The sequence below is a fragment of the Diabrotica undecimpunctata genome, chromosome 1 (genome assembly GCF_040954645.1).
Source record: "Diabrotica undecimpunctata isolate CICGRU chromosome 1, icDiaUnde3, whole genome shotgun sequence".
Taxonomy (NCBI): domain Eukaryota; kingdom Metazoa; phylum Arthropoda; class Insecta; order Coleoptera; family Chrysomelidae; genus Diabrotica; species Diabrotica undecimpunctata.
This window is the reverse complement of record NC_092803.1, coordinates 168,457,064-168,481,784: the sequence shown is the minus strand read 5'-3', so window position 1 is coordinate 168,481,784 and position 24,721 is coordinate 168,457,064. Positions and strand designations below refer to the sequence as shown.

At 33.4% G+C, this 24,721-nt stretch overlaps 2 protein-coding genes across 9 annotated transcripts in view; both read right to left on the bottom strand.

The window, feature by feature from the left end:
- Positions 1-1,801: 1,801 nt before the first annotated feature.
- LOC140432527 (ADP-ribose pyrophosphatase, mitochondrial) lies at positions 1,802-9,915 on the bottom strand. Of its 4 annotated transcripts, none has more exons than XM_072520477.1 (4): positions 9,793-9,915; positions 9,209-9,459; positions 8,477-8,727; positions 1,802-2,219 (listed from the first exon to the last, which is right to left on the bottom strand). In XM_072520477.1, exons 2-4 carry the CDS (start codon positions 9,453-9,455, stop codon positions 1,869-1,871), a joined length of 849 nt encoding a protein of 282 aa, XP_072376578.1. In that variant the 5' UTR covers positions 9,456-9,459; positions 9,793-9,915; the 3' UTR covers positions 1,802-1,868. The 4 variants fall into 4 exon arrangements, with proteins under 4 accessions (XP_072376578.1, XP_072376577.1, XP_072376575.1 ...); XM_072520476.1 differs by having other exon boundaries at positions 9,209-9,469; positions 9,793-9,906; XM_072520474.1 differs by having other exon boundaries at positions 9,209-9,469; positions 9,736-9,888.
- A 2,935-nt stretch (positions 9,916-12,850) lies between these two features.
- Positions 12,851-24,721, bottom strand: part of RapGAP1 (Rap GTPase activating protein 1) — a 738,255-nt gene continuing 726,384 nt past the window's right edge. For all 5 annotated transcript variants that reach the window (XM_072520469.1, XM_072520468.1, XM_072520471.1 and 2 more), the window contains 3 exons: positions 20,751-21,183; positions 19,643-19,996; positions 12,851-18,545 (listed from right to left, as the gene is read on the bottom strand). In XM_072520469.1, the coding sequence (XP_072376570.1) occupies positions 18,405-18,545; positions 19,643-19,996; positions 20,751-21,183 (928 nt within the window). In that variant the 3' untranslated portion in view covers positions 12,851-18,404. The remainder of the gene's footprint in view (positions 18,546-19,642; positions 19,997-20,750; positions 21,184-24,721) is intronic.

Here is a 24,721-nt window from a genome sequence, read left to right as displayed (position 1 = left end):
TTAGGAAAGTCTTTGCGAAATGTTGACAGAAGATACAATGTTTCAAGAATGACTGTAAGTAGAACAATTTCTAGAAATAATTTAAAATGATATAAGTAAAAGAAAAAAAAGCTCCTAAGTACACACCAGCCCAGTTAGAAAAAATTCCTAGATGTTGCTGTGCATTGAGACGTATTCATTTTCCTGGTAAAATTCTCATTATTGAGATTGATGATGAAAAGTATTTTACTTTATCCAATTTTGAAATGAAGGGCAACGGAGGATTTTATACACGCAATGTACAAGATGCACCGGACGAAGTTAGATTTAAGGGAAAAGTGAAATTTTGGTACGGTGTTTCACAGCCGTTTGTTGAGCGTGTTAGCGGTGAAGCTCTAAATGCTGACAATTACGTTGACAGGTGGCTTACAAAGCTTGTTCAATTTATTAATACTCATCACCCCAATGATGAAATCATATTTTGGCCCGAACTAGCATCATGCCATTACGCCAGGAGAACGACAGATTGGTTAACTGTTCAAAATATAAATTTTGTTATATTAGCATCCATGAGGAGCAACGACTGTCAAACTCAATAAGCAGTGATAAAACAATGAAAAAGGGTGGAATCCCCTTCACACTGTAACTCTTGAAGATCTCCGTCAGATAAGAGAAGAAAAAAACAAGCAAGATTTTATTCATCAAGTTACCAATGAATGGAAATCTTTTGTATTCAAAGTCTTGTGGAGCATATCTATCTAATGGTCCACCATAATAGAGGGAGTTGTAAATTAATTGTTTACGGAGTGTCCTCGGATAACTGTTGTTAATAAATATATCAAATAATTTGCTTTGATTGTTACTTATAAACCGGTCGTCATATGTATGGAGTATTTTATTTTTCATAGCAAGAACTGTAGTGTATTTCTGGTTTTTTGGGTGGTTGAAAGCAAAGTTTAGAAATATGTTTGATGTAGTAGGTTTTTGGTACCAAGCTAGTATTATATGATTGTCTTCCGTGGGGATTACTTTAGTGTCCAAGAAAGATACGCTATTGTTAGTTTCTAGATGCTATTTACTTAACAGTAAATTGAACCGTCATTAAAAGAGTTAAACATATTCAAGATGGTGTCGAGACCGTTTGGTACGGCACAGATAATGTCATCGGCAAATTTGTATAGGAAGGTTAGTATAAATGAGAGGTTGATTGTGGTGTTTTCTATTAGATAATCTAAAACAATGAGTGCCAATATATTTCCTAATTTATATTTCTAAATATAACAAACTTAAAACAATAGCAACTAATATTGACAAACATTGCAAAATCCGTACTTGAGTATTTAAAAAATCTCATTTTACAGCTTAAAAAAAAACGCACTCATTTTTAGAGTAATAGAACAAAGAGCTTTTTTACAAATTATATTCCTAAACTAACTGAGAGACAGGATTCAAGTTTTTAACAAAAGATACTGAACCGCAGGTGGCGCTAATTTGCAGATCAAATTATTGGCACACATTTTAAACTCACTGAAGCATGTGATACCTCACCAAATCGGCGTCGGGTTAATTTTCCTTTTTCTGGCCTATCGTAATTTTTTTAACCTGCTTTATTGTTAATTATTAACGTAGAATAAAGCTTTATGCTGGCATTAAATGTATAATTATTTAATATTATCATGATTTTACTAATGAAACTCAGATGAGATGTTTTGCCTTCTTTATTGGGTATATTTCTTTAGGTGCTTCTTATTTACGAATTTTGTTGTTTATTGAACTCTTTAATATGATTGTTTAAAGAAGGTTTATAAATAACAACTAAAAGTTAAAGAAAATATCTTTATTGTGTAGAAAATACATATGATTGATTCTTATTTTATGGCATAAATATCTCACCAGTGACTTCCTAATTTATCCACAACGGCTTTAATAAAATTGGAATGACTTGCGTACAAATCTATATTTCTATCGACATCCATCCACGTAACATTTTGCGCATCATCACCCGCTGTCAAATTAAACTTTCCAACATGGCGACCGTCATCGTCATGGAAATTGTAAACCACTGTTTCCATCCATGAATTATCAGTATTTCTAGGGTCATCCACATACCCTTTATATATTTCTACGCCAGTTTTAAAAAAATCTTTTATTATTTGAGCATCTCTTTCTGCTTGTTCTTTAGATGTTTGTAGGCTGTTTAGGGCTTCTTCTTGAAATTCTCTTTGGAGTGTCTCGTTCACCTAAAATACTATAATTTAAATTCTGATCATAAGTTTATATAGAGCTATCGAAAAAAATAAACTCATGGACAAAAATATCGAATATTTTGGAATTTTTCATTTTTTTGTAGTACGAGGACGGATATACACAAGAAGACATCGCACGACGTCTCAGAAGAAGTTAATCTACAGTTTCGAATATTTATGAAGGTACCACGAGACGGGAAATTTTATACGTAATCCTGGTCAAGGACGCTCAAGATGTATTTTTTGTTTATTAATTCTACACGAAATCGCTTATTGACTTTGATGCTCCTCGGAAAAAGAGCTACTAAATGTTAATGTAAGAGTTAAGAGTGTAAGACAAGTTAATGTAAGTTTAAAAATAGACGAAGATTAAAAGAAGCAAACCTAAAGCCTAGGAGCCCTTTTCACATCTTCTTAAAAATCATATTTCAAATTCGTTTAGAATTTGAAACATATTCCGTTAAATATTGACAACTGGAAAAATGTTCTTTTCACTGATCAGACCAGAATCCTATTATGGAAGAAAGATGGTCGATACCACGTCTACAGAAAAGTTGGATAACGATTCTCCACCTGGAATCTGGCCCAGACCGTTAGTTTTAGAGGCAGTGGCGTAATGCTTTGGGGAGGTATTAGTTGGTAGTGGAAGTGAACCGTACTTGTGGAAGTATTGATTGAATGGATGACTGGTGACTCTTACATTCAAAACATCCTACAAGATCATGTTTTGACATATGTTGGTTACATTGGATATGACAGATTCATGTTAATGCACGACCACATGCTGTTGTCATAGTGAGTAACTATCTTGATGGGGTAAAAATTCGAAGATTAGACCACATTTAGCCCGGATTTCAATCAAATGGAGCACATGTGGGATCAGCTAAAACGCCGCATACGACAAGAAATCCCCTTCAAACTACGGGTAGATATCTTCGGCTTGCTACACATAATGAATGGAATGGAATTCCCCAAGGATATGTCCAAAATTTATTTGCAAGGATGCGGAGAATGATTCAAGCAGTAATAAGAGCTAGAGGGGTGAATACTCGTTACTGACCAGGCACTTGTTTCAGTTAAAAAGTCTTGTTTAAGCAATTTAAATTATCATTTAATCGAGTGAAATAATCTTATTTACCTTACATGAAGCATTTTTTTTTTTCGCAAATTTATATATATATATATATATATATATATATATATATATATATATATATATATATATATATATATATATATATATATATATATATATATAATTTGAATTTTATATTTTTTATGTATAAAAAATAAGCTTAGTTAATATCTTAGTTTATTTGTCCTAGCCAAACTCATTTTTCTGATTTACTTCTAAGATAAGACGTCCTCACATCTGAGAAAATGAGCTAGACAAGGCCTAACAATTAGCTGATTGTTCTACATTGGCTTCCAACTTTCGGAGGTAGTTATATTATTACATTTATTACCCATTGGCACCCACCGTTTCTGATGGGTTGTTTGATGGTTGCAACGTCCTACAGGCATCTTGGTGTTGATCATCAGGTTAGAATGACAGTTTGTTAAATATTTCCACTACTTACTATGTAAGTAGAGGCATGAACGCTAAGTAGCTGCATTTACACGAGCTGTGAATAATATATAAAAATATTAAAGATAAACTAGACGGCAGAGTTAGAAATGGGGAGTTTCTTACACAGATGAACCAATAGACTTAGTCTACGTAATTAATTAGAGTAGCTGTAAATAAAGCCATGATAACCAATGTGGTAGGTAGCGTAATATCCACCGATCAATACTGGTCATGGAAATAGAAGAAGAAGAACAGGTAAAAGGGACCAAAAGGAAGCAGCAAATAAAAATAAACGTAAATTACAAAATCCTTGCGTGACAAACGTTGTGATACAAGTGGGCCAGTTAAATAATTTATATAAAACACGTGGTTTCCTGTTAGTAGGGATTTAGACAAATCACTACTTATATTTAAACTTTATAAACTTATTTTCTTTTATAAAATTATCGTCAGTCAGATTTGCTGATAAGGCCTATTTTTAAATAATCTACAAGATATAAATTTACCGTTAGTACTTTTCCGTTATATAAAACCTATACTTTTAAATAAGTTTAATGATAATTTTTAAGGACACTTTAAAAATACTAACTCTACATTGGTAAATTAGTTTAGACTTAGTTGTTTTGGTTTTTACAAGATCATCGACAATGTGAAATGTGCATGGAATACTAACGTTTCTACAATTGTCTACCAAAAACTGTGAGAGAACCATTTAAAGTCTCAAAAATATGTAACTTTCAAGTTAAAATTTAATTTAAGCTTAGAAAAATAATAATGGAAAGGTATATCATTAGAGGCAGGGCCGGCGATAACAGGCCTTTAAGGAATGCACTGCAGACGGGCGCTTTTGTTTCGGGGGCGCCAAAATGAGCTTTTTTTCTGTAAATGTTATACAAAATAGTAGAATAGAAAAATTAATTTTTTAAATGTGGTTTAAGTTGCAGTCATAATACGCTAATCTGTGTGTTATTTTTGCATCCCAAACGTAAAGCACAGAATTCCTACCGTGTTGTAATAGAATTTATTGGTAAATATATTATTTTTGCATGCAAAACAAACAACTTTGCACTTATTTGAAATGTTTCGTATATTTTCTTCAAATCGAAGTTGTTTAAAAGTTTGTATCAGCAGTCAGCAACATTTTACATACAATTTTTAGTTTATCAGGAGCTTTGTCAATTTTGTATTCTATATGATTAGTCATGAGAGTAAAACGGCTCGAGAAAAGATCTAATTTAAACACAATTGCTATTAAGAAACTCACTAACCCAGAAACCGAAATAAAAGTACGAGAACAACTAGGAAAAAAAATAAACTACATTAACGAAAACACGTCGGATATAATAGAGAGATGGGATAAATCGAGGGAAGCAATCCAAACAACATGCGCGACTCTATTAAAGCGTGACAGACCGAAGAAGAAAGAATGGATGTCTGATGAGATAATGGATATGATGGATGAAAGACGTAAATTCAAGAATAAAAATACCAGCAGATCCACAAAATCATAAGAACGAAAATTCGAGAAGCCAAAGAAAAATGGTTTTCCAACGAATGCAGGGAAATAGAACAATACGAACGAAAATAAGACAGTTACAATATGCACAAAAAAATAAAATCAATGACAAACAAGAGAAAATTCAATAAGTCACCCAACAGCATAAAAGATGGCGATGGAAATCTTATCTCGGAGCCATCAACGATCTTAGAAACATGGAAATCATACATAGAAAAATTATTTGCATCTGACAGGACTGATGATCACCTATATGGAGAAGGAGAAACATGACCTTCAATCCTTAAATCGGAGATAGAAGATGCCATTGCAGCACTAAAAAACAATAAGTCAGCAGGTCCGGACAATGTACCCTGCGAAATATTAAAGATCCTATGTAAATCAGACAAACAGTTCCTTGATAATCTAGTTAAACTTTTTAACAACATATATAATAGCGGTAAAATCCCGGAGAACTGGCTGCAGTCAACATTTATTACAATCCCGAAGAAACCAAATGCCCAGATCTGTGATGACTACCGGCTTATAAGCTTGATCAATCATGTTACTAAAGCGTTCACTAAGATCATTCATAGAAGAATATATGATAAATGTGAGTCAAATATTGATGGATCGCAGTTTGGCTTTCGGAAAGCACCTGGAACTAGAGAAACAATTTTCGCTTTCCAGGTGCTTATACAGCGGTGTAGAGACGTTGATAAGGACGTGTATTTGTGCTTTGTGGATTTTAGAAAAGCATTTGACAATGTCAATCATGAACAATTGATAGATATTCTGCGAAAGACAGGTATTGACGACAAGGACATTCGAATTGTGGCAAACCTATACTGGGGTCAAACAGCAAGAGCAAAAAATTGGCAACTAACTCACTGAAAGTGTACAGATCAAAAGAGGTGTTCGTCAGGGGTGTATATTATCCCCACTCCTATTCAATATTTATTCCGAAGAAATATTTAACAAATGTATGGAAAATGCAAATGAAGGCATAAAAATAAACGGTGAGTTAACGAACAATATAAGATATGCCGACGACACGGTGATCCTTGCCAGTACCATAGACGAATTACAGCAGGTAATGGAAAGAGTTTATTCAGTTAGTGAGGAATACGGCCTGAGCCTCAACTTCAAGAAGACAAAGTGGATGCTGATAAGCAGGAAGCAAGAGCCTGCTCGACAGTTACGGATAAGTAACATACTAATTGACCATGTAGAATCTTATGTGTACCTTGGCACCAACGTAAATACAAAATGGGAACAGGCACAGAAATTAAGGCGAGAATAGAACGAGCTAGAGCAGCATTTAGCAATATGAAAAAGCTCCTCATAAGCAGGAATTTGTCTCTTCCCCTAAAACTACGTCTAGTTCAATGCTACATTTTTCCGATCTTACTGTATGGTGTGGAAGCCTGGACGCTGACGGAGACGCTAACGAGAAAACTAGAAGCATTCGAAATGTGGGTGTACCGACTCATTCTTCGTATATCCTGGACCGAACATGTCACCAACATAGAGGTAATCCAAAGAATCGGAAAGGAGAAAGAAATCGTGAATACAATTAAACAAAGAAAGCTTGAATATCTAGGCCACATATTGAGACACGATAAGTACCGTCTACTGAAATTGATTGTCCAGGGAAAAATAGACAGTAAGCGAGGGCCAGGCAGGAGAAGACACTCGTGGCTCCAAAATCTGAGGAAGTGGTTCGGGCTCACATCGGTCGAACTATTCAGAAGCGCCGCAAACAAGATCAGAATTGCCATGTTAATAGCCAACATTCGCAACAGACAGGGCACTTGAAGAAGAAGAATATGATTAGTAATACAGATAAGTTTGTCAGCTTAACAATTAACATACAATTATATTTGGTAAGTATGCTGTAGTGCATTGCAGTTTCACACTACTGCACAAGCATAATATTGAGGTTTTGAAGTTATTATTTTCGTTTAGTTAAATACTAAATTTTGTACGATTGCCAAAAGATTAGGTAAATATAATTGAATCTTAAAAAACCGGAGGGCGTCAATCCTAGTTTTACAGGCGGGCACCTTATACCCTAGCAGAGGGACTGATTAGAGGCTAACACAAATAATAATTATTATTGAAAGGAAGAATAATACAAGGCGCAGGAAGTACAAAATACTAGAAATTAATCGACTCTAAAGCATCTAAACCGCTAATTAAAGTACTAGCTCGGTCCGATAAGTACTTAGTCTATAAAAGAACAACGAAAATTTTGGAGAAATTCGACCTTAAACTCCTCATTCAACTTAAATTTTTGCCGGGCAGTGCCTTTTTATGTTTGGAAACAAAAAGAACTTGTTGTCATGGTGAGAGAGCACTTTTTTCTTCTGCAATTAGGCGTCGAATCGGTCCAACAATTCGGCATGGTAGAGCCCTGTGACCGTCCTCCTCTTCTCTAGGTAGTAGATATAGATCACACCTTGTAAATCCAAGATAATGGTGGCCATGTTTCGTTGACGATTACAAAATGGCGCAGGAACTCCTTCGAATTACGCTTATACACTGCTCTGAAGTGGTCTTAAGGTTGAGCTTGTTGACCAGAGTGAGCAAACGCGGCCACCAACACGCCGACACTTACTCATGACCAAAATTTGATGCAGGATATGACCCACACGGTCTTTTGAGATGCCTACCATCTCAGCTGTCTGGCATACCTTTCTTTAGCGACCTGACCCACACGGTCTTTTGAGATGCCTACCATCTCAGCTGTCTGGCATACCTTTCTTTAGCGACCTGCCAATACGAGATCCTGGATTTTCGCGGACACGCCCGTTTCTACATGCAGTCAAAACAAAACTACAAGTCATATTACATGATAGTAAATTTCTCTTGCGACAGTGGCGCTATCGGGCGGTGAGGCTAAGTACTTATCGGACCGCCTACGTATGTATGTTAAGTGTTTTCAAAGTGTTTTCAAATTTTGCACATTTTTTGTATGTATCAAAAGAATTGAGTTTTAGGGGACTCTTTGTGTTATCGAGCCATATATGATTTGGTATGTTATTTTCATCATTAAAATGAAATAACAACTGGGCAAAAACCGGAAACTTCATGCTTCTCTATTTTTCAGACATCTATCTATCTTTCTACACATTTAAAACAATTTAAAGAAAAAAAATTATAGGAAAATTTTATTAAGCTTACTTTTTCTCCTGGATCCACCATCCCTCCTGGTATAGCCCATTGTTTACTATCTTTTCTTTGAATTGCACAGAACTGAAGAATGGGTAAATTTGTAGTGTTGTTTATGACTTTTAAGTTGTTATCCATTTTCCACCTTGTAACAACAGGATCTGCTGCATGATTTGGTCCCCATTTACCTAGAACTCCCCTTCCTTTAATTCCTGTTCTTCCTTCTGGATTTAGTGGTCTGCCATCAACAATGTTGTACGTACCTGAAAAACGAAAATTCCTGTCTATGAACAAGAACCCTTCTTTCAGCGTATCTTTTCTTTCTGATAAATGTACTACTAGACAGCGGCAAAAATTTGTGATCTATTTATATTTTAGTATAATTTCAAATCCAGACCAGATTGACAGAATAAATATGATATTGGCAGATTTGAAAATCCTATTCATATATGTCTGTAAATTAAAGAAATTTAAAATATTAAATATTTAAAATTCAATGTGGGCAGAATCACCTCTGATTTTCATGAAATCTCATCAACAGGAATAGAGCATACAGATATAAAAATGTTTCATGCATTAATAATTCCCGTAACTTATTCTACTAATATTTAACAAATGGATTAACAAAGTGAGTAATATGTGCAAAATTGTTTCTTATACAACATCATTTTATTGGATTAGTAGACAATCATAACAACATTTTAAATTAATTAGTTAAAAAAGCTAAAAAATTCTCCAACAAACCTGTATGGCTTTGCCTGTTAATTTTTCCATCTAATTGATTCCACTTTGGATTAAAAAGGCTATCGTTAAGAGGGGGATCCGCCCAAGGTTTATTAATGAGAACTTTTGAATTGTATTCAGGTGGATCATATTCATTAAGAGTGACTGACCAAGGAACTTGTTCATCTTTTATTTGGAATCTCTTAACCTCGCTAAGTGGATAGAATATGTCTCTGCATTTTATGTGAACCATTCTTTTTAATAACATGAACCTGTAATCCGCTATAAACATTAAAATGAAGTAAAAATGAATTAAACATGTTTTCTTCATATTTTGTACTCAACTATCAACTATTTATTGAATATTTACAAGAAATTTTATGTTAATATTGTATGAATGATGAAGGTTTGCCATAAACCACTATTTTATATTAGTTAAATTAGCGGCGTCAACTACTTCTGTTCTATTATTATTATTATCCATTTTGAATAATAGTGCAGATAATACTGTTATAATTATGGAAATAGCACATTTTTTTAATTCTTACCGAAATAATCACAATAGTTTATTTGTTACTTATTAGGCAAAGCAGTGTAACACCTACCTTCCTACCTATTACTTTTATTAAACTAAGTTTTTTAAAATCAGTTTAAATTTAGTGGGAACCTAACCTATATGTATATGTTTATTTTTAAATATGTCACTGTCACTGTCATGAATGCAAATTTAAAATTCCGTGTTGCAGGACCGGTTTTGGGATCATTTAAGTTGAAGACTGTCAACAAATTTAAGTTGAAGACTGTTAACAAATTATTGCCGACTAGACTAGATGATGCTTATGAAGGATTAAAAAAAGACGTAAAGTTTCAGAAGAAAGGGAGAAATTAAAAATATGAAGTCATTCACAAGTTGGCAGTGTTTTATTTGGAAGTCCAATAATACATGTTTTTATTAATTTGGCGATTGGCGTATGTTTTTGTTTTGTTTAGTGACAAGAAACATTAATAGGCCAATAGTAAGTAAACTTTTGTCGAGTAAATATTGGTATAATCTCTATAAAATAAATATCTTTTATTTCCAAGTGTTGCGATTTTGGCATCCAGAATCGCAATATGTTTAATCAATCTTTCGTAACCCCTGATTCCATCTCTAAAAATACATCTTAATCTACCTCTTTACTACCACTCCAAAACCGATCTCCTTCCACAAGCAAAACTCAACGATCTTATGCAGCTGCTACTCTTTCAATAGCCACCCCCTACTCCTTCACGTGATCAAGCTATCATAATGCCCCCGCTCCCAACACTGTTATTTTTAATTATATTAAGGCAATCAGCACAATTGTTACGCTGAAAAATGTTTTGGTATCTGTATATATCTATCTTCCTCTGAGTAAGTTGATAATCTTTTAAAAACTGCTCCAAGTATTACAATTAACTCTCAAGTTATCCTCATACGCAGACTTATCTCCATTGCAAAAAGAAGTTTAGTGTCTAATGTCAGCCCTTCTATCCCATATTCTGTTGTTGAAAAAGCTCCCTCTGATCTTGGATTAAATTTAATTTAGCCATTATAGCTCTCACTCATGTCAAATGCGGTACAACTGACGACGCATATGCTCACGTTATGAGCTTTCGAAGTGTAACTTATATAAATCCGGAACGGGAAGACTTCTCCCTACAAACTTCGGTTCTCATTGTTCATGAAAATATCCCGCGTAGAATATTTATATCAACAGACAACTTCGGCTGTCGACAAAGGAATGCTTCCTTTGTCGACAGCCGAGTCACGCACCTGTCCCAATATATCCAGTCCTATATCCTCCCAACCAAATGAAAAATCTGTCGTATCATATTTCCCACATTCCTCATCTTGATAGTATCGCTAACAATGTGTAGAATTTTACTGATGACTTTCAGAACCTTCCTACCACCTTCATATCTACGCAGTCACCGAAACCTGATGACAAAAGACCTCATTCATGGAAACTCCACCCCCTATCTTACCAAAGACCCTTAGTTTTCCCGATCCCAATACTCTAGCTCCTTCTGAAGCGATTACATCACAAATTATTCAAATTCAATTATCCAAAAAATCCAAATCACAAGTACCTGAACAACAAATAATAAGCAACATAACTCGCTCTACCATTCACAATTTATGGGCTGAAACTGACACCTCATTCTCCTTTCAAGAAACGCAACTAATTGTTTTTTTTTTGAGAACTCTTTCGGTAATTCTGACCCTTTAGTGGAAGCTTAAAAATTTACTACAGAAATTTCCTCTCTTCTACGAGATTTAAATAAGCTCTATAATGCTTCTAATGAACGTTCCTTAAAAAACCGTTTAACTTGCCTTCGGGCTTCCGTTTATCCTGGATGATAACAATATGTGTTTCCTTAAAACTCGGCTGTCTATTTTCTACTTAAAACGGCTTATTGGGTCTTCATGACGCTGTTATTAAATTGTCTGTCACAGAATACAGCAACAAACCGGTGATTATCTCACTTTACAAAGACTGCCACATATCATTTTGAGCTTAAATCACCTTTTTCTAACCAAAACTCATGAAATTAAGCCAAACTACAGCTTTTCTAAACTCTCCGAGAATGATGTTTCGCCGTTCAGACCCCGCTTCGTTCTCTTGACCGCTACACAATCCGGATTTCTCCCTTTGTGTGAACTTATTTAAATTATAACGCAATTAAACCGAAGTCGAAATCGACCATTACGCAGTTAATATTTTTTTTAGATGACTCCTTAAATACATTTGGGTAAAAAAACTTCAGGTCGCTGTGTCGTATTAGCCAGGAGCATTTAAGTAACTTCAGATCACTGTTATGTACCGCCCAAGGGCGTATCAAATAATTTTTATATACTTGAATATTCGATAGTTAAAGTAAAAAGATCATGCTACAAGTCAATAAATCAGTAAATGTAACATTGTCTTATAGTAAATCTATGTTCATCCATAGTGCCCTATGAAGTCTCGTATGTAACTATAAGTTCATTAATAACGAAGATGCTGTGTAGTGTCCTTTTAGTAGTCGCATTATTTGTTTTTTCGATCTTAATATACTCGTTATATCCTCTCCTTTCATTTGCTATGTCGCATGTTAGGATTCGATCAGTTATTTATTTTGTACTCAGCCAGAGGCCTTTAAGTCAATAAATCAGGATTTGTCTTATAGTAAATCTATTTTCATCCATAGTGTCCTGTGATATCTCGTATGTAACTATACGTTCATTAATAGTGAAGATGCTGTGTAGTGCCCTTTTGGTAGTCGTCTTTGTTTGTTTTTTCTATCTTAGTATAATCTTTATCCTCTCCTCTTTCATTTAACGTATTACACGCTCCAATCGGACTAGTAGCAACATAGATATGATGTAATATCCTTTTGGAAATACCGCCATGTTTGTTTTTTCCGTCATTGTACTATTTATCATCTCCCTTTTCCAACAGACCTCATACGTCACGATCCGTCGAGCGATTCTCGAGCTGTTTGACTTCGTGATCAGTTTGCGTAGCGGTGAAGGTCGCATATTTAATTTTCCATTTTTTTTTCCATCCAAAAAGTGCACAATGTCGCTAAAGAAGTTTTAATTTTAACTAGTTTTCTGCTTTCTATGTCTAAAAAAGGTTACAGAGAATAAAAAACAAATCATGACATACATATTTATTAGGTTTTGATGCAGCAAAAGTATCGCCATTAAGACAAAAATCAAGGTACATAAAAACAGTTAAATAACTTGTACAAAAGAACACTTATGTTTATTGCAATCTTAAGTAATAATAGAAGCATCCTTCTAAATAAAAAAGTTAATTTTAATTACAAAACTGTTCAACTATTCAAGTTCGGATAAAAATACTTGCACAGCGTAAACAAAATCAGTTTATTTAGGTTTTAAAAATAAATATATCAATGCATAGGTGTTAGTTTAGTTGAACGGAAATAAAAAGCGATTTAGAGGAATTACAAAAATCGACAAATGATAATTATATTTTATTTAGTAATTGGATATCCAAATCCTATATTTTAAAATCTATAACACCTATAGATAAACTATTACATCCTTACAGATTTCCAAGTAATACAAAATCAACGTATACAGAACAGAAAATTCATGTTTAATCGTAATCTATGGTGTACATTCTTAAATGGAAATAGAAGCTTCTACAGGTTAAATTAGTTCTTGAATAGTCGTTGAAATTCGTTTTGTTTTATATTTTAAAGAATACTCATATCTCAAAAATATTTGTTAGTATTTTTGCCCGAATTTTCAGATATTTTATCGCTGTGGAAGGACATTTATTTGGAAATCAAAATATTGCCATACACTAAAGTAAATGTTTAGTTATCTCAGTAATGAATATGCGAGATTTAGAGATTTATTGACAGAGAGATACAGGTACTCATACGATTTTAAGTAATAGAGAAGTATGAAATATGTCTAGGTACAGTGATGTACTATGACGATCTGACAAGTTGTTTGTCCATGTCAGAGATCTCAAGGGTACTCAAAATGATTTATCCCCTACATTGGTACACGTTTAAGCAATAGTTGATTATAGGCAGTCGTTTGAAGTATTTAGGTTGGGCTTGGTGTTGAAAATTAAATAAAAAGGGTAAATTGAATTTTTCGTAAAAAATGTAGTTTAATTTTTAATACTGACTGATTTGTGGTTTGTACATGTGTATTACGACGCTTCAACTTTCATCATAGTGACAAGGAATGGTGGGCGACCAAGTTTTAAGACTAAAAACTGTAACCAATCTGGAAATCATCGACAAATTTTGCCATATATAAGGAATTTTGCTAATCGTCTGCTTGCGCCGGATAAAACTATAACTATTACTTTCAACTTCAGAACACAACTATTTATGAAAAAAGATATGACACAAAAAAAATCATTTTCCATCATGACAATGTATTTCGACAAAGTTTTTTGGCAATTGAGAAATTGAGGAATCTGCACCATGCGGATCTGGAAAATCCAGCCTATTCCACGGATTTAGTCTCCTCAGACTTCCATTTATTCCCAAAATTGAAAACCTTCTGTACTTGTCAGTGTTTTTTGTTCAGTCAAAAAGCCATTGCGGTTGCAGACAAGTATTCTGTAGTATTTTCAGAACACCACAGAGAGAGAAGAGCGGTATCTGAACATCGGTGGATGAAATATGTCAACAACAGAGGAGATTACCTATAATGAAACAATTTCTTTGGATGCATAAGTTGACGTGTTCTCTTAATTCAGAAATTGAGGGATCCGCACTATGTCGGTAGAATATCATAGTCAAAATCATATCACCCATGATCAGTAGGTTATCAATTAATAATGTGAAACTACTGATGTGTATCGATGCTGGTTTCATAGTATGTTTTTACCAGATATGTATTTAAAAAGTTATTAAGGGCAACACCAGGGTATTGGCAACATCAACAGACGTTAACGCATATTCTAACTGAAGAAACTACAGTACATATCTGTAGATTAATCCAGCAAATATGAAAACTATGTCTTTTAGAATAAAAGCTTTATTTGTCATAGTTTGAGTTGTGTTGAATCTGATCTGAACCCTTTAATGTATGCTGCTACCAGGTAAATGTATTGAAACCAATTAATTGGTTTGTCATTCATTAAAACACCCCAACATTGCTATACGTTTCTTCCTATCAAGTCAAGCATTTTGCGAAGGAGCAGTATATTCTGTATTAAAACTTAACAATACGTTCTTCATTATTTCTTGTTATTGCATATAATAAGGTTAATAATAACCTTGTGTTTTCGTTACTGTATATTTATCTACATACCTATGCTTGTTTACAAAAAATTAGTACGAAAAAATGGCTGATACTGCCGCATGCGCACAAAAGAAAAATGTGATGAAAAGGACTATGACAATGTCAAATTGAATGACGTCAACGGATTTACGATAAAAAGATCAATGCGTGTAAATGTATTAAAGTTTATTGACAAAAATTTGATAAAATGAACTCTGGATCCGTAGTGTACCTGTTAACAGTATCAACTCATTGATTCATCAGCATACAACAGACATCAGCATTGATTCGGAACAAAGATCATGAAATAATATTAATTTGAAAAATATTTGAGATAATTGATCCAGCTGAAAAGAGAGTAGTATAATTATATAGTAGTATAGTTATAGTATGATTTATGAGTACGACAGTATGAAAAAGCATTGAAACGATAATAATACCATAGACAAACGATATTTTTATTATAAATATTTATAAGCATTTTTGTTTAATTAGGTTCATAACCAAAAAAGTTACATTCAACCAAATATTGGTATATTGTGCAACTCAAAAACGTCCCGCACTTTCAACATCTGAAAATTCTAGCAGGTATAATAAAATTCTAAGTCTGAATTTTCAGACACAACACACATTTTCATAAATGTTTTTTAGTTAACAAAACATTTTTCTCTAAGACGAACTGGTAAATAGAAAGCAAGTGTGAAACTTATGTACACAACCTACAAGATACATTCATCCTAACATTAGTAATACATATTGCAGTTTTGAGTTTCCTTCATTTCGCTGATATTCTTAATTTACAATATTGTAAAGCCAAAGTTTATTTAATTGTGGTGATGATCTCAGGCGCTTCAATTATACTACAATATTTATGTCTGTCCATGAATATTGGATCAAAATATCAATTAAAAAAATTAATTTAATTAAAAAAAAATAGAATTGTATGTATGTTTTCTGGATTAGTGTAGCCAAAACTGTAACATACAGAAAAACTGATAGCGGATTCGAATTCAGCATTTAAGTTATGTATTATGGGTTAAAATGGGAATTTTCCAATAACCCTGACAATATTGTCGCCCATATTATATCTCGATAACTGTATAACTTTTTTTAGTTTATTTATGTTTTGTCAATATTTGTGTACATCCGTGTTATCATGATAAAACTTTTCTAAACTCTATTTATGATTACGGTGAACTTTTCAAGAAATGTGTTAAATAAAGTAGCAAATAAGCAATATTTTAAGTAGATAATATTTAAGAATAAACTAAATACTATAAATACCAGTGAAATGAAGTAATCCCGTTGTACAAACTTAAAAAAACGCAAGAACAAAGTAAAAATAAAGAATCTATAACAATATATGCACAAACTAGGTTTTTCTCGTTATTCTCTTTTCTAAATACAAAAAACTTAATATCTAATAAATACTTTGTTATATACACCTAGTAAATAATTTTTCTGAAACAGAATTTTTGGGGAATGTTAACTTTGGTATAATTATGATTACCCTAGGAGACAGGTTTCACTCTGCAATGGGTTGGAATTTGTTTAAATTTTACTAAATAAACAGAGTCTTCTTTCACAGGCATTAATGACAAAGTAAATGTAACTTGTTTTGAAACATGATATTCGAAATGAAATATGTCACCCATAACTTTAAACTTCACGAAAACATTTTGCATGTCACTCCAAAAGCAATAAGATCTTTTTGACGTCATATTCATTACCTAAAGGATCGAAAAGTAGCCGTAGAGAGAGTAGGAAGAGAGTTGTACCGCTGCAGTACTACGCACGCGCCTATCGGATTCGGATGAAGCTTCAACGATAGCAAAATATCAGAAGAGAATTTATCAATCAAAACAAATTTGCGTAAATTATCTTAGCACAAGACACATGAAGATGGAGTGGATGAAAACTTTCCATTGTGCACGTAGTTACAATGAAAATAACGAGATCATTCTGGAACATCAACTAGGATACGTAGTAATTTGCATCCGAAGACACGTTACAACATAGTAATAATAAATCAACAAAGCTTTTTGATTTATTTAGCTGAAAAAGTAGTTACGATACCTGCTAAATAATGTAATGAGAAACGCAGGCGTATTTGATAAGGCAAAAGTCTTAAACTAAGAAGTGTTAAGACGAATTTGACAGGGCAGAAAGCTTATAAATATAAAATAAGAAAAACATCGTATCTGGGCCACATATTTCGAAACGATAAATACTCTATTCTACACTTCAGAAGATTAGAGGGAAGAATATACCAGATTGGACTAACCTCAAGGTTGGACAGATATTTCACGTTGCAAAAGATAGGGAAGCGTTTAAAGAAGTGAACGCCAACCTTCGTTAGAAGACGGTACAATAAAGATTTGATAACATTAATTATCATGGAACATAGGAGGATTGTTAAACTAAAATATATTGAAAATATACGAGAAATGTAGCGAATATAGATGCATCAATAAAGACTCAAAACAATACAAGTCTACTTGTCATATTTAACTTTTTAAACGTTTTCACTCCAAAAAAATCCAACATGGGAACTACCAACCTTAATCGCCTAGGGTAGCTGGTAAACTTTGTATTTTCATAATAATATACATAATAATTGTACATCAAATAAATTATTTAAAAACTAAAAATAAAAATCCTCAAAAGAAAAAGTAATACAAGTTCATAAGTGTATAAAAATATCACAAAACAAAAAGAAATTGTTGTATTAACGGAAATATGAATCTTTATGTGATGTGAATATATTATTGTAATTTTTTTATGACAGTCAGTCCCACTTTAGGAATAATCTAGAGTTGCAAATACGTTGTGAAAATGTCTGGAAACATGAAAGTTCTTGTTAAACCATAGTCCTATTCAACTAGAAGTATTGGAGGTACATATATAAAATATCAATAATAAATCAGAAGCTGTATAACACAAATTAACGCTTGCGCGAGCGTGGATTTATTATTAATAGTATAAGTAGTAGTAGATATATTTACCTCTATAATAAACTGTAGGTATATTTTTTCATAAAATATAACATGCACCTTTCGCAGCAAGTATTCGTTTTTTTAATGTTTGGAAATTATTTTTATTTTTAGAACGTTTAAAAAAAATATACAGAATTATTTATTCTAAAAGGACTAGTACTAGTTGTTTAAAGTGAGACAACTGTGTATAGAGTGTGCGGACATCTAATTGACACTTTGACATCTATGTCTCTAGACTATATTCTGTAGAAATATATAAACTAAACAGAGTGTCGTAAGTTTGTATATTGTGGAATTCTGAAAGTGAGACAGTCTATATAAACTCAAAATAAAATGGAAAACTGAAAAAGAAATAATTTTAAGGGAAAGAAAAGAAAATGGCTTCTAGAAGAGTTTACAGTAAGTTTTGAGGCTATAAGAACAGAAATAATAACATTTACATTGGAGATCTGTCGCCATTGGGGCTGTAATCCTTCAGTAGTTCCCGTAACCTCAAAATTTCCTTGGTAGCCTGGGCTAGGTCTCCTTGAAGACCTAATTCCTTTTCACGCAATCTTTTTAGATCCCTCTGACAACTCTGTAAACAAAAAAAAACATAAGTGAGAATATAATATCACAATACTACTTCTTTCCCCATCATCTTGTATATTTACATTCATGTGATAAAAATTTGTTTAATACATTTACTTTATAATTTTTCCCGAATTGTGCATTGTGTTCTAGAATTGTTCCTCAAATGATCCCGGTACTTTTTTTTATGTAAAAGTGGTTTCAGTTAAATTTGTTGAAACTTTGCAGAGAGGTAGCTTCGGTCATGCTGATCAAAGTTTTCATTGCGCCAAGACTCAGAAATCAACTGTTTCTGAGTTATAGAGGTTTAAAGTCTCGGTTTTTCAAACTTTCTCCTTTTGAATAATACTATTTGTAAAATATACAGAGATTTAGTACCCATATGCGCAACTAACAGTTGCGTTGCAGAAGTGATTCTGCACAAAAAATAACAATTTGCTATATAAACCTATGTCTGCAAATGCTTCCTTTTCCGAGATACGGGGTGTTGAAATTTTTCTTACAAACTTACGATTTATTTATTGCCCTGAAACTGGTTGAGATATGCAATGTAATTTCGTGGGTTGTAAGAGTTGATTATTGTGCATTTTTTGACATATAACTAGGAATTTTATATTCATCATTGGCGCGCATACGGGTAATGGTCTTAATTTTTTCACAGAAAACATGGTACGCCACTGAGATTTTTCAAATTAAAAATCATTTTTGAATTCTTCTTTTAATTTTTGTCAAAAAATCTTTCTCCTTTTTTTCATAAGAGACTCCGTTTTTATTATTTTATGATTATTCCACCGGGATATCCACATGGATATTCTACCAAGGACGTCCTACTTTGCTTTTGACAGGGAAACATTAAGAAATGTCATTTCGATAGCATATTCGTATTTATTGAGATTTAGATGTTGAGTGTCACATCCTATTTCGACGCAGACTGTGTTTTGTTTGAATATACATAGTTACAAAAGAAGATATACTTCTAATCCCCTTAGTTAGTATATATTTCTGATCCTAAGCACATTATACTTTATATAAATATAATAAGACATTAAAGAAGAAATAAACTGTATAACCCCCAAATAAAGAATAAGTTTTGCAACCACTTACCACATTCTGTCTTAATAAATCCAACTTGTCGCATTTCAACTGTACTACTTCTTGCATAAGAGTTTCAGTGGTAGGTCCAGACGTGCTTCCAGGTCTGTCTTGGCATACACTACAAGCTTTCGCGGCTGTTTCTGCACTGGACATACTTTCAAGACCAGTATCACTATCAATATATCCTCCAGCCAGATGTTCCAGATCTTCGCTGGTGAGCGATGAGTCGTCACTGGCTACGGACAAGGCTGGTCTAGCATGTGCGTGCGCCGTCAGGTCCGGCGATGAAGTTGTTGATGACGTCGGGCTACTACTCTTCTTGCCGTTGGAGTTCATCGATGTTTTTGAGATGGACCGGCCGCTCTAAAAAGTGTGCATTGCTTAAATATTGAGTAAACAAAATAGTACATAATATTCAGTATACTATACAAAATAAATTTAAGATGAAAAGGAAACTTACATACACACTTAGATGTACATACTATTATTTCGTTTGGAAGTAGTGTCTGATTTAAAGCTAGCAATAATTTATTGATTTTTTTTTATTTATTTATGCCTCAACCTCATAGGGTCATTGGCGTAATTTATTGATTTTAAAAAAGAGTTTACAATGAATCCAATAAGTTTTAATAGATCTTCTCACTGGCACTGCCTACTGAAATCTTACCTCATTAATAAGATCAGTAAATCAGATACTGAGAACTGTCGTTTCTCCGAAAATTGAAATGAAACGGTAGAGAATATTCTGTATCACAGTATAGTTTTATTCTGTAAATGGGCGAAGTTCATGAAAATGAAATTCTGAAGTGAATCCTTAAAGATAAACATGCCTCTAGAAATGATTAACTTTGTTAGACATATTGGCATTCTAGATTTCAAGTAGACTAATGTATTATACAAAAGGTATTAGGTCGAGGTGCCAAGAGGCTAGACCGTATTACTACCAATAAGTTTCCATTACAAGCATGTATATCCTTAAAACGATATACTAAAAGAATACATATTTTGCTAACATAACTAAATAATTACTTTCAACAATTAAATTATTACGAAATTGTGCTACTAGAAGGATTACTTAAATATATGTATGCTAAACGGATGTTGTGTAAATACCTACCGACGGTGTCGACTCTGAAATGGTAGGCTGAGAACCCTTCTTGGACAATTTTTCATGCCCATTGGTACTCAAGTTGTTATCTACGCTCTGACTGGTCTTCACCCTAGCGCTCCATGCTTTCTTGACGGTATCGATGAACCTCGATCCAGGGCCGGAGTCGCTCTTGGGAGTTCCAGGAGTCAAATTGGCATTGCCACCTAAAAATTCGGTGGTTTTTAGCTTCAGCTCCTCAGTAAGTGTCTGGAGGAGGGAAGTGCGGGTGCGCAGCTCCAGTTTAGCAAATTTATCTGCTTTGTAACAAGCGTTTTCCGCATTTATTAATTTGGTTAGGAGAAATTCTTTGAACTCTGGTCCGTGCTTAAAGATGGCAGGGGTTGGGAGAGTTGGTCCGAAGAACGGAACATCGTCGCGGGCTGTTACGCTAACTTTGTATCTAAAAAAGAAAATAATTGTTATAGAGTTAGGTACAGAAGTGAAATTCAACTGCAAAACAATATTAATGTTACGATAAATAATGACGCATAATATCTAAACTGTAAACATCCTTTCTCATTCAAGTCTTTTATAGATCATACACCAGCCGGCAGAAACCCCAGATAATAACCGACGGGTCTCTTACGATTCGAAGTTTCCAGAAGAAAGTCGGATGAAAAACCAGTCCGGGTGACCTTCTCGTCTGTTCGGAGGGAATCGCCGGAATTCTAGTATAACGGTTGTTTAGTATAAATATAGAGGACCCTTTTATTTAAGTTACACAGTTAGTTTTGAATATGAAGTCGAGTTTTTAGTCCGAAATAAATATTATAAATAAATGATATAAATTAAAGTAGTTGTGTTCTAGTTCTTAGTGATAAATGTAAAAATCATTTGCTGAATATAAATTATGTTTTAGTTCATTTTGCAAGATTCTCAAATGGTTTAGAACTTTTAAAAATAGTTAAATATACTTTCTTCTTCTTCTTCAAGTGCCATCTCCACGGCGGAGGTCGGCAATCATCATAGCTATTCGGAGTTTTGAGACGGCACAAATATACGGCTTAAATATACCACATACAGACAAATGAGATTTTACGTTAAACGACCTTGTTTATGAATTTTATTATATAACTGACAAATAACTCTCCCATATAATGTTACAAGTTATTTAGTATTTATTTACATTTATTATGAATTCCTTGAGTGGGGGGTGAGTAATCACCCGAAATCAGGAAGGATTATTTTAACGATTTAATTTTTTTTTCGCGATGACCAGTTTATTACCAAAAAAGACGAGTGTAAAAGAGTATACTGACTGTCAAACTATTAGACTGATGAGCATTTTGCTTAAACTATTCTTACAGAATACAGCTATTAATATAGACTATAATAGAACTAGATATCCTATACCGACCACGTTACTAACCAGGACGTTTGATCAAGAATGTCAAAAGGAAAAGAGTTATTAACCACAGCGAGAGATATGGGTTGCTGCAATTAATTTTACAAGGAAAAATAGAAGGGAAACGAGTAATTCATTAGTAATTGTGTAGAAAATTGATTGTATTCGTGAATTAAAACTGCGCGGGACATTAAATTAGGAGGTGGTAAACATAATAGATGCCACTGGTTCATTAGCAAATCACTCCATAATTCGTTCAAAACAACAATATACACACATATCGCCTCTGTTTGGTTAATATTCCTGTAAACTAACGTTTAGTTAGCCTACAACTTGTATTTAAACGACTATGTCAACATTTACTTCCATATTATAGAATTGGCATTTCCGTATTCAAACACGACGTTTCCATTTCCAACTATCTCACTTGAAATTGTCTCTTGGTTATACATATATTGCTAAAATCAAGTTAATCATAATAGGGAAAGTCCCTTTGTCGTCTCGGTGGATGTGCGTTTACGAACGTCTAAAGATACGAGTATTCTTTAAAAAATATTAATTTTAATTCTACAGATCCTGTAAATGCTAATAAAATAAAATAAAAATTTTTGTAATGTATTTTAACTGTCATAATTTGGCATTTTGTTTCGAGTACATTTAATTTTTTCAAACCATTATCATTTGCCCCTATTTTAAAAGATATACTACTTTTTCGTATCGTTTCCCTCTCCTATGAGGATTGTAAAAGTGGTTCAAATTAGACGACTGTTTCCTATTCAACGTTTTTTTCGAGTACCGTTATGTCTATCCGGCGACGTCATGACTGCTCTTGAAATGTTTCATTTTCCTCTTTTTTGTTACTTTCAGCTCTTCAGCCTACTTTATTTCAGGAAACAAAAAAATGAGATTGTTTCTCTACGTGTTTACTGATATCCGGGGTAATATATCATTGGAGATTACAAAAAAGAACGAAAAATGACGTTGTTTTTAAAAGAATTCTCGAATGTATTTGTCTGGAAACAAGGAAATGTCCTGCTAATAAAATTTTATGTTATGAGATTTCCTAAATTTAGTTATTGAAATTTTTTACTTTTAGTGAACCAATTAGTGTAAATTAAATAAAATGAAATAATATATAACTATAAATATTAGAGATTTTTGTACCAAACATGCAGAAGTTAAAACATCTTTGAACTTGAAAAAATCCAATTAAAAAAATTCACGTAAGTTTATTACCAAGATCTGGATAGTTGGTTGGGTAATCTTGTTTCCTAACAGAACAGTAAGCTCATTGGGAAGGACGAACTGGTTTATTCACGACATCTCAAAGGTGATAAATTGGATTCAAACGTGGACTTCGCGGTGGTCGCTCTAAGATGTAAATATTGCTCTCATTTGGGTAAGCAAACACAGGTCTTTCTATGTTGGGCTTTGTATGATTTGCGTCAAAATGAATGCATATTCTATAAATGACGCATAAAGTGATATTTTCTAATCTATCGCAGATATAAATCTGCATTCATGAACCACGCATGTCTGGGGACTAGTTATGTGTATTTGTTAATACAAATTGCTCCTTAGAACCGTTGTTCTCTCCAATCGGTTCCCTCTATTTCTCAATAGAGCAATCACCAAAACCTTTCTACTTTAATCACCGTTTGGAAAATTTAGACTTATCCTGCTTTCAGATGTGAATAAAATTCGTTGTGCATAATCAACGGCGAATTTTAATCTGTGTGATCTGTGAACTACGGTAAGCAACGATACAGTGGCAGCGTCTCTATTAGCCAACCCGGCTTCTTTTGGTATTCTTCGAATGATTAAAGCAGAAATTCTAACAGCTCTAAATGTCTTGAGTGGATTACTTAGCCCTTTAATATGATAATATAAGGTTGCCTGAAAAAAATGGTCGCAAAGTAGAGTTGCCAGCTGTTAAAAATGCGAGGTATTAAAGATAAAATAAAAGCATTGCGCATGCATCGATATGTAGTGTCAATAATATATGCATTTTATTATATAGGTACATTTTATTCAAAATACAATTTTCCATTTTTCAAAAATGCAAACTTTACTTTAATCAATGTAATATTAGTATAACGAGCTTCAAAACTTGGTCAGCATAATCTGACACTGTATACTGATGTTTGTCGGCCTATTATCATGATTTGGGTTTTTTATTGTTCAGCATAAAGGTTCGTCCAAGAAGAACTCTGGTTTTCAGAGTCAGGCGTCAGGCAGTCATCGCCGATCCTCGCCGAGTCTGTGTGCAAATAATCCTATATATTTAGGCCTGCCTGGCCAAAATGCACTAGCGCACTGACAACCTGACGCTGATGAGTGTTGATTTTTATTAGTTTAAGGTGTGATTCATGATGGATATCGAATAATTATTCGCACGTGTTCTTTGTTCTGTAAGTCTGTGTTCAATTTTTGATAAAATAAAATAAAAGGTGTGCGGATTCATTCTGAAATATTCGAAAAATCGGTTTTTGTCGTCAAGAAATTACGGATAAAGGTGTTTGTTCTAGCCGTAAATATGTCTTAACTTATTAATTGGATGTGTTTCCCTTCTGATTGGTTTTAACTTCGTTAA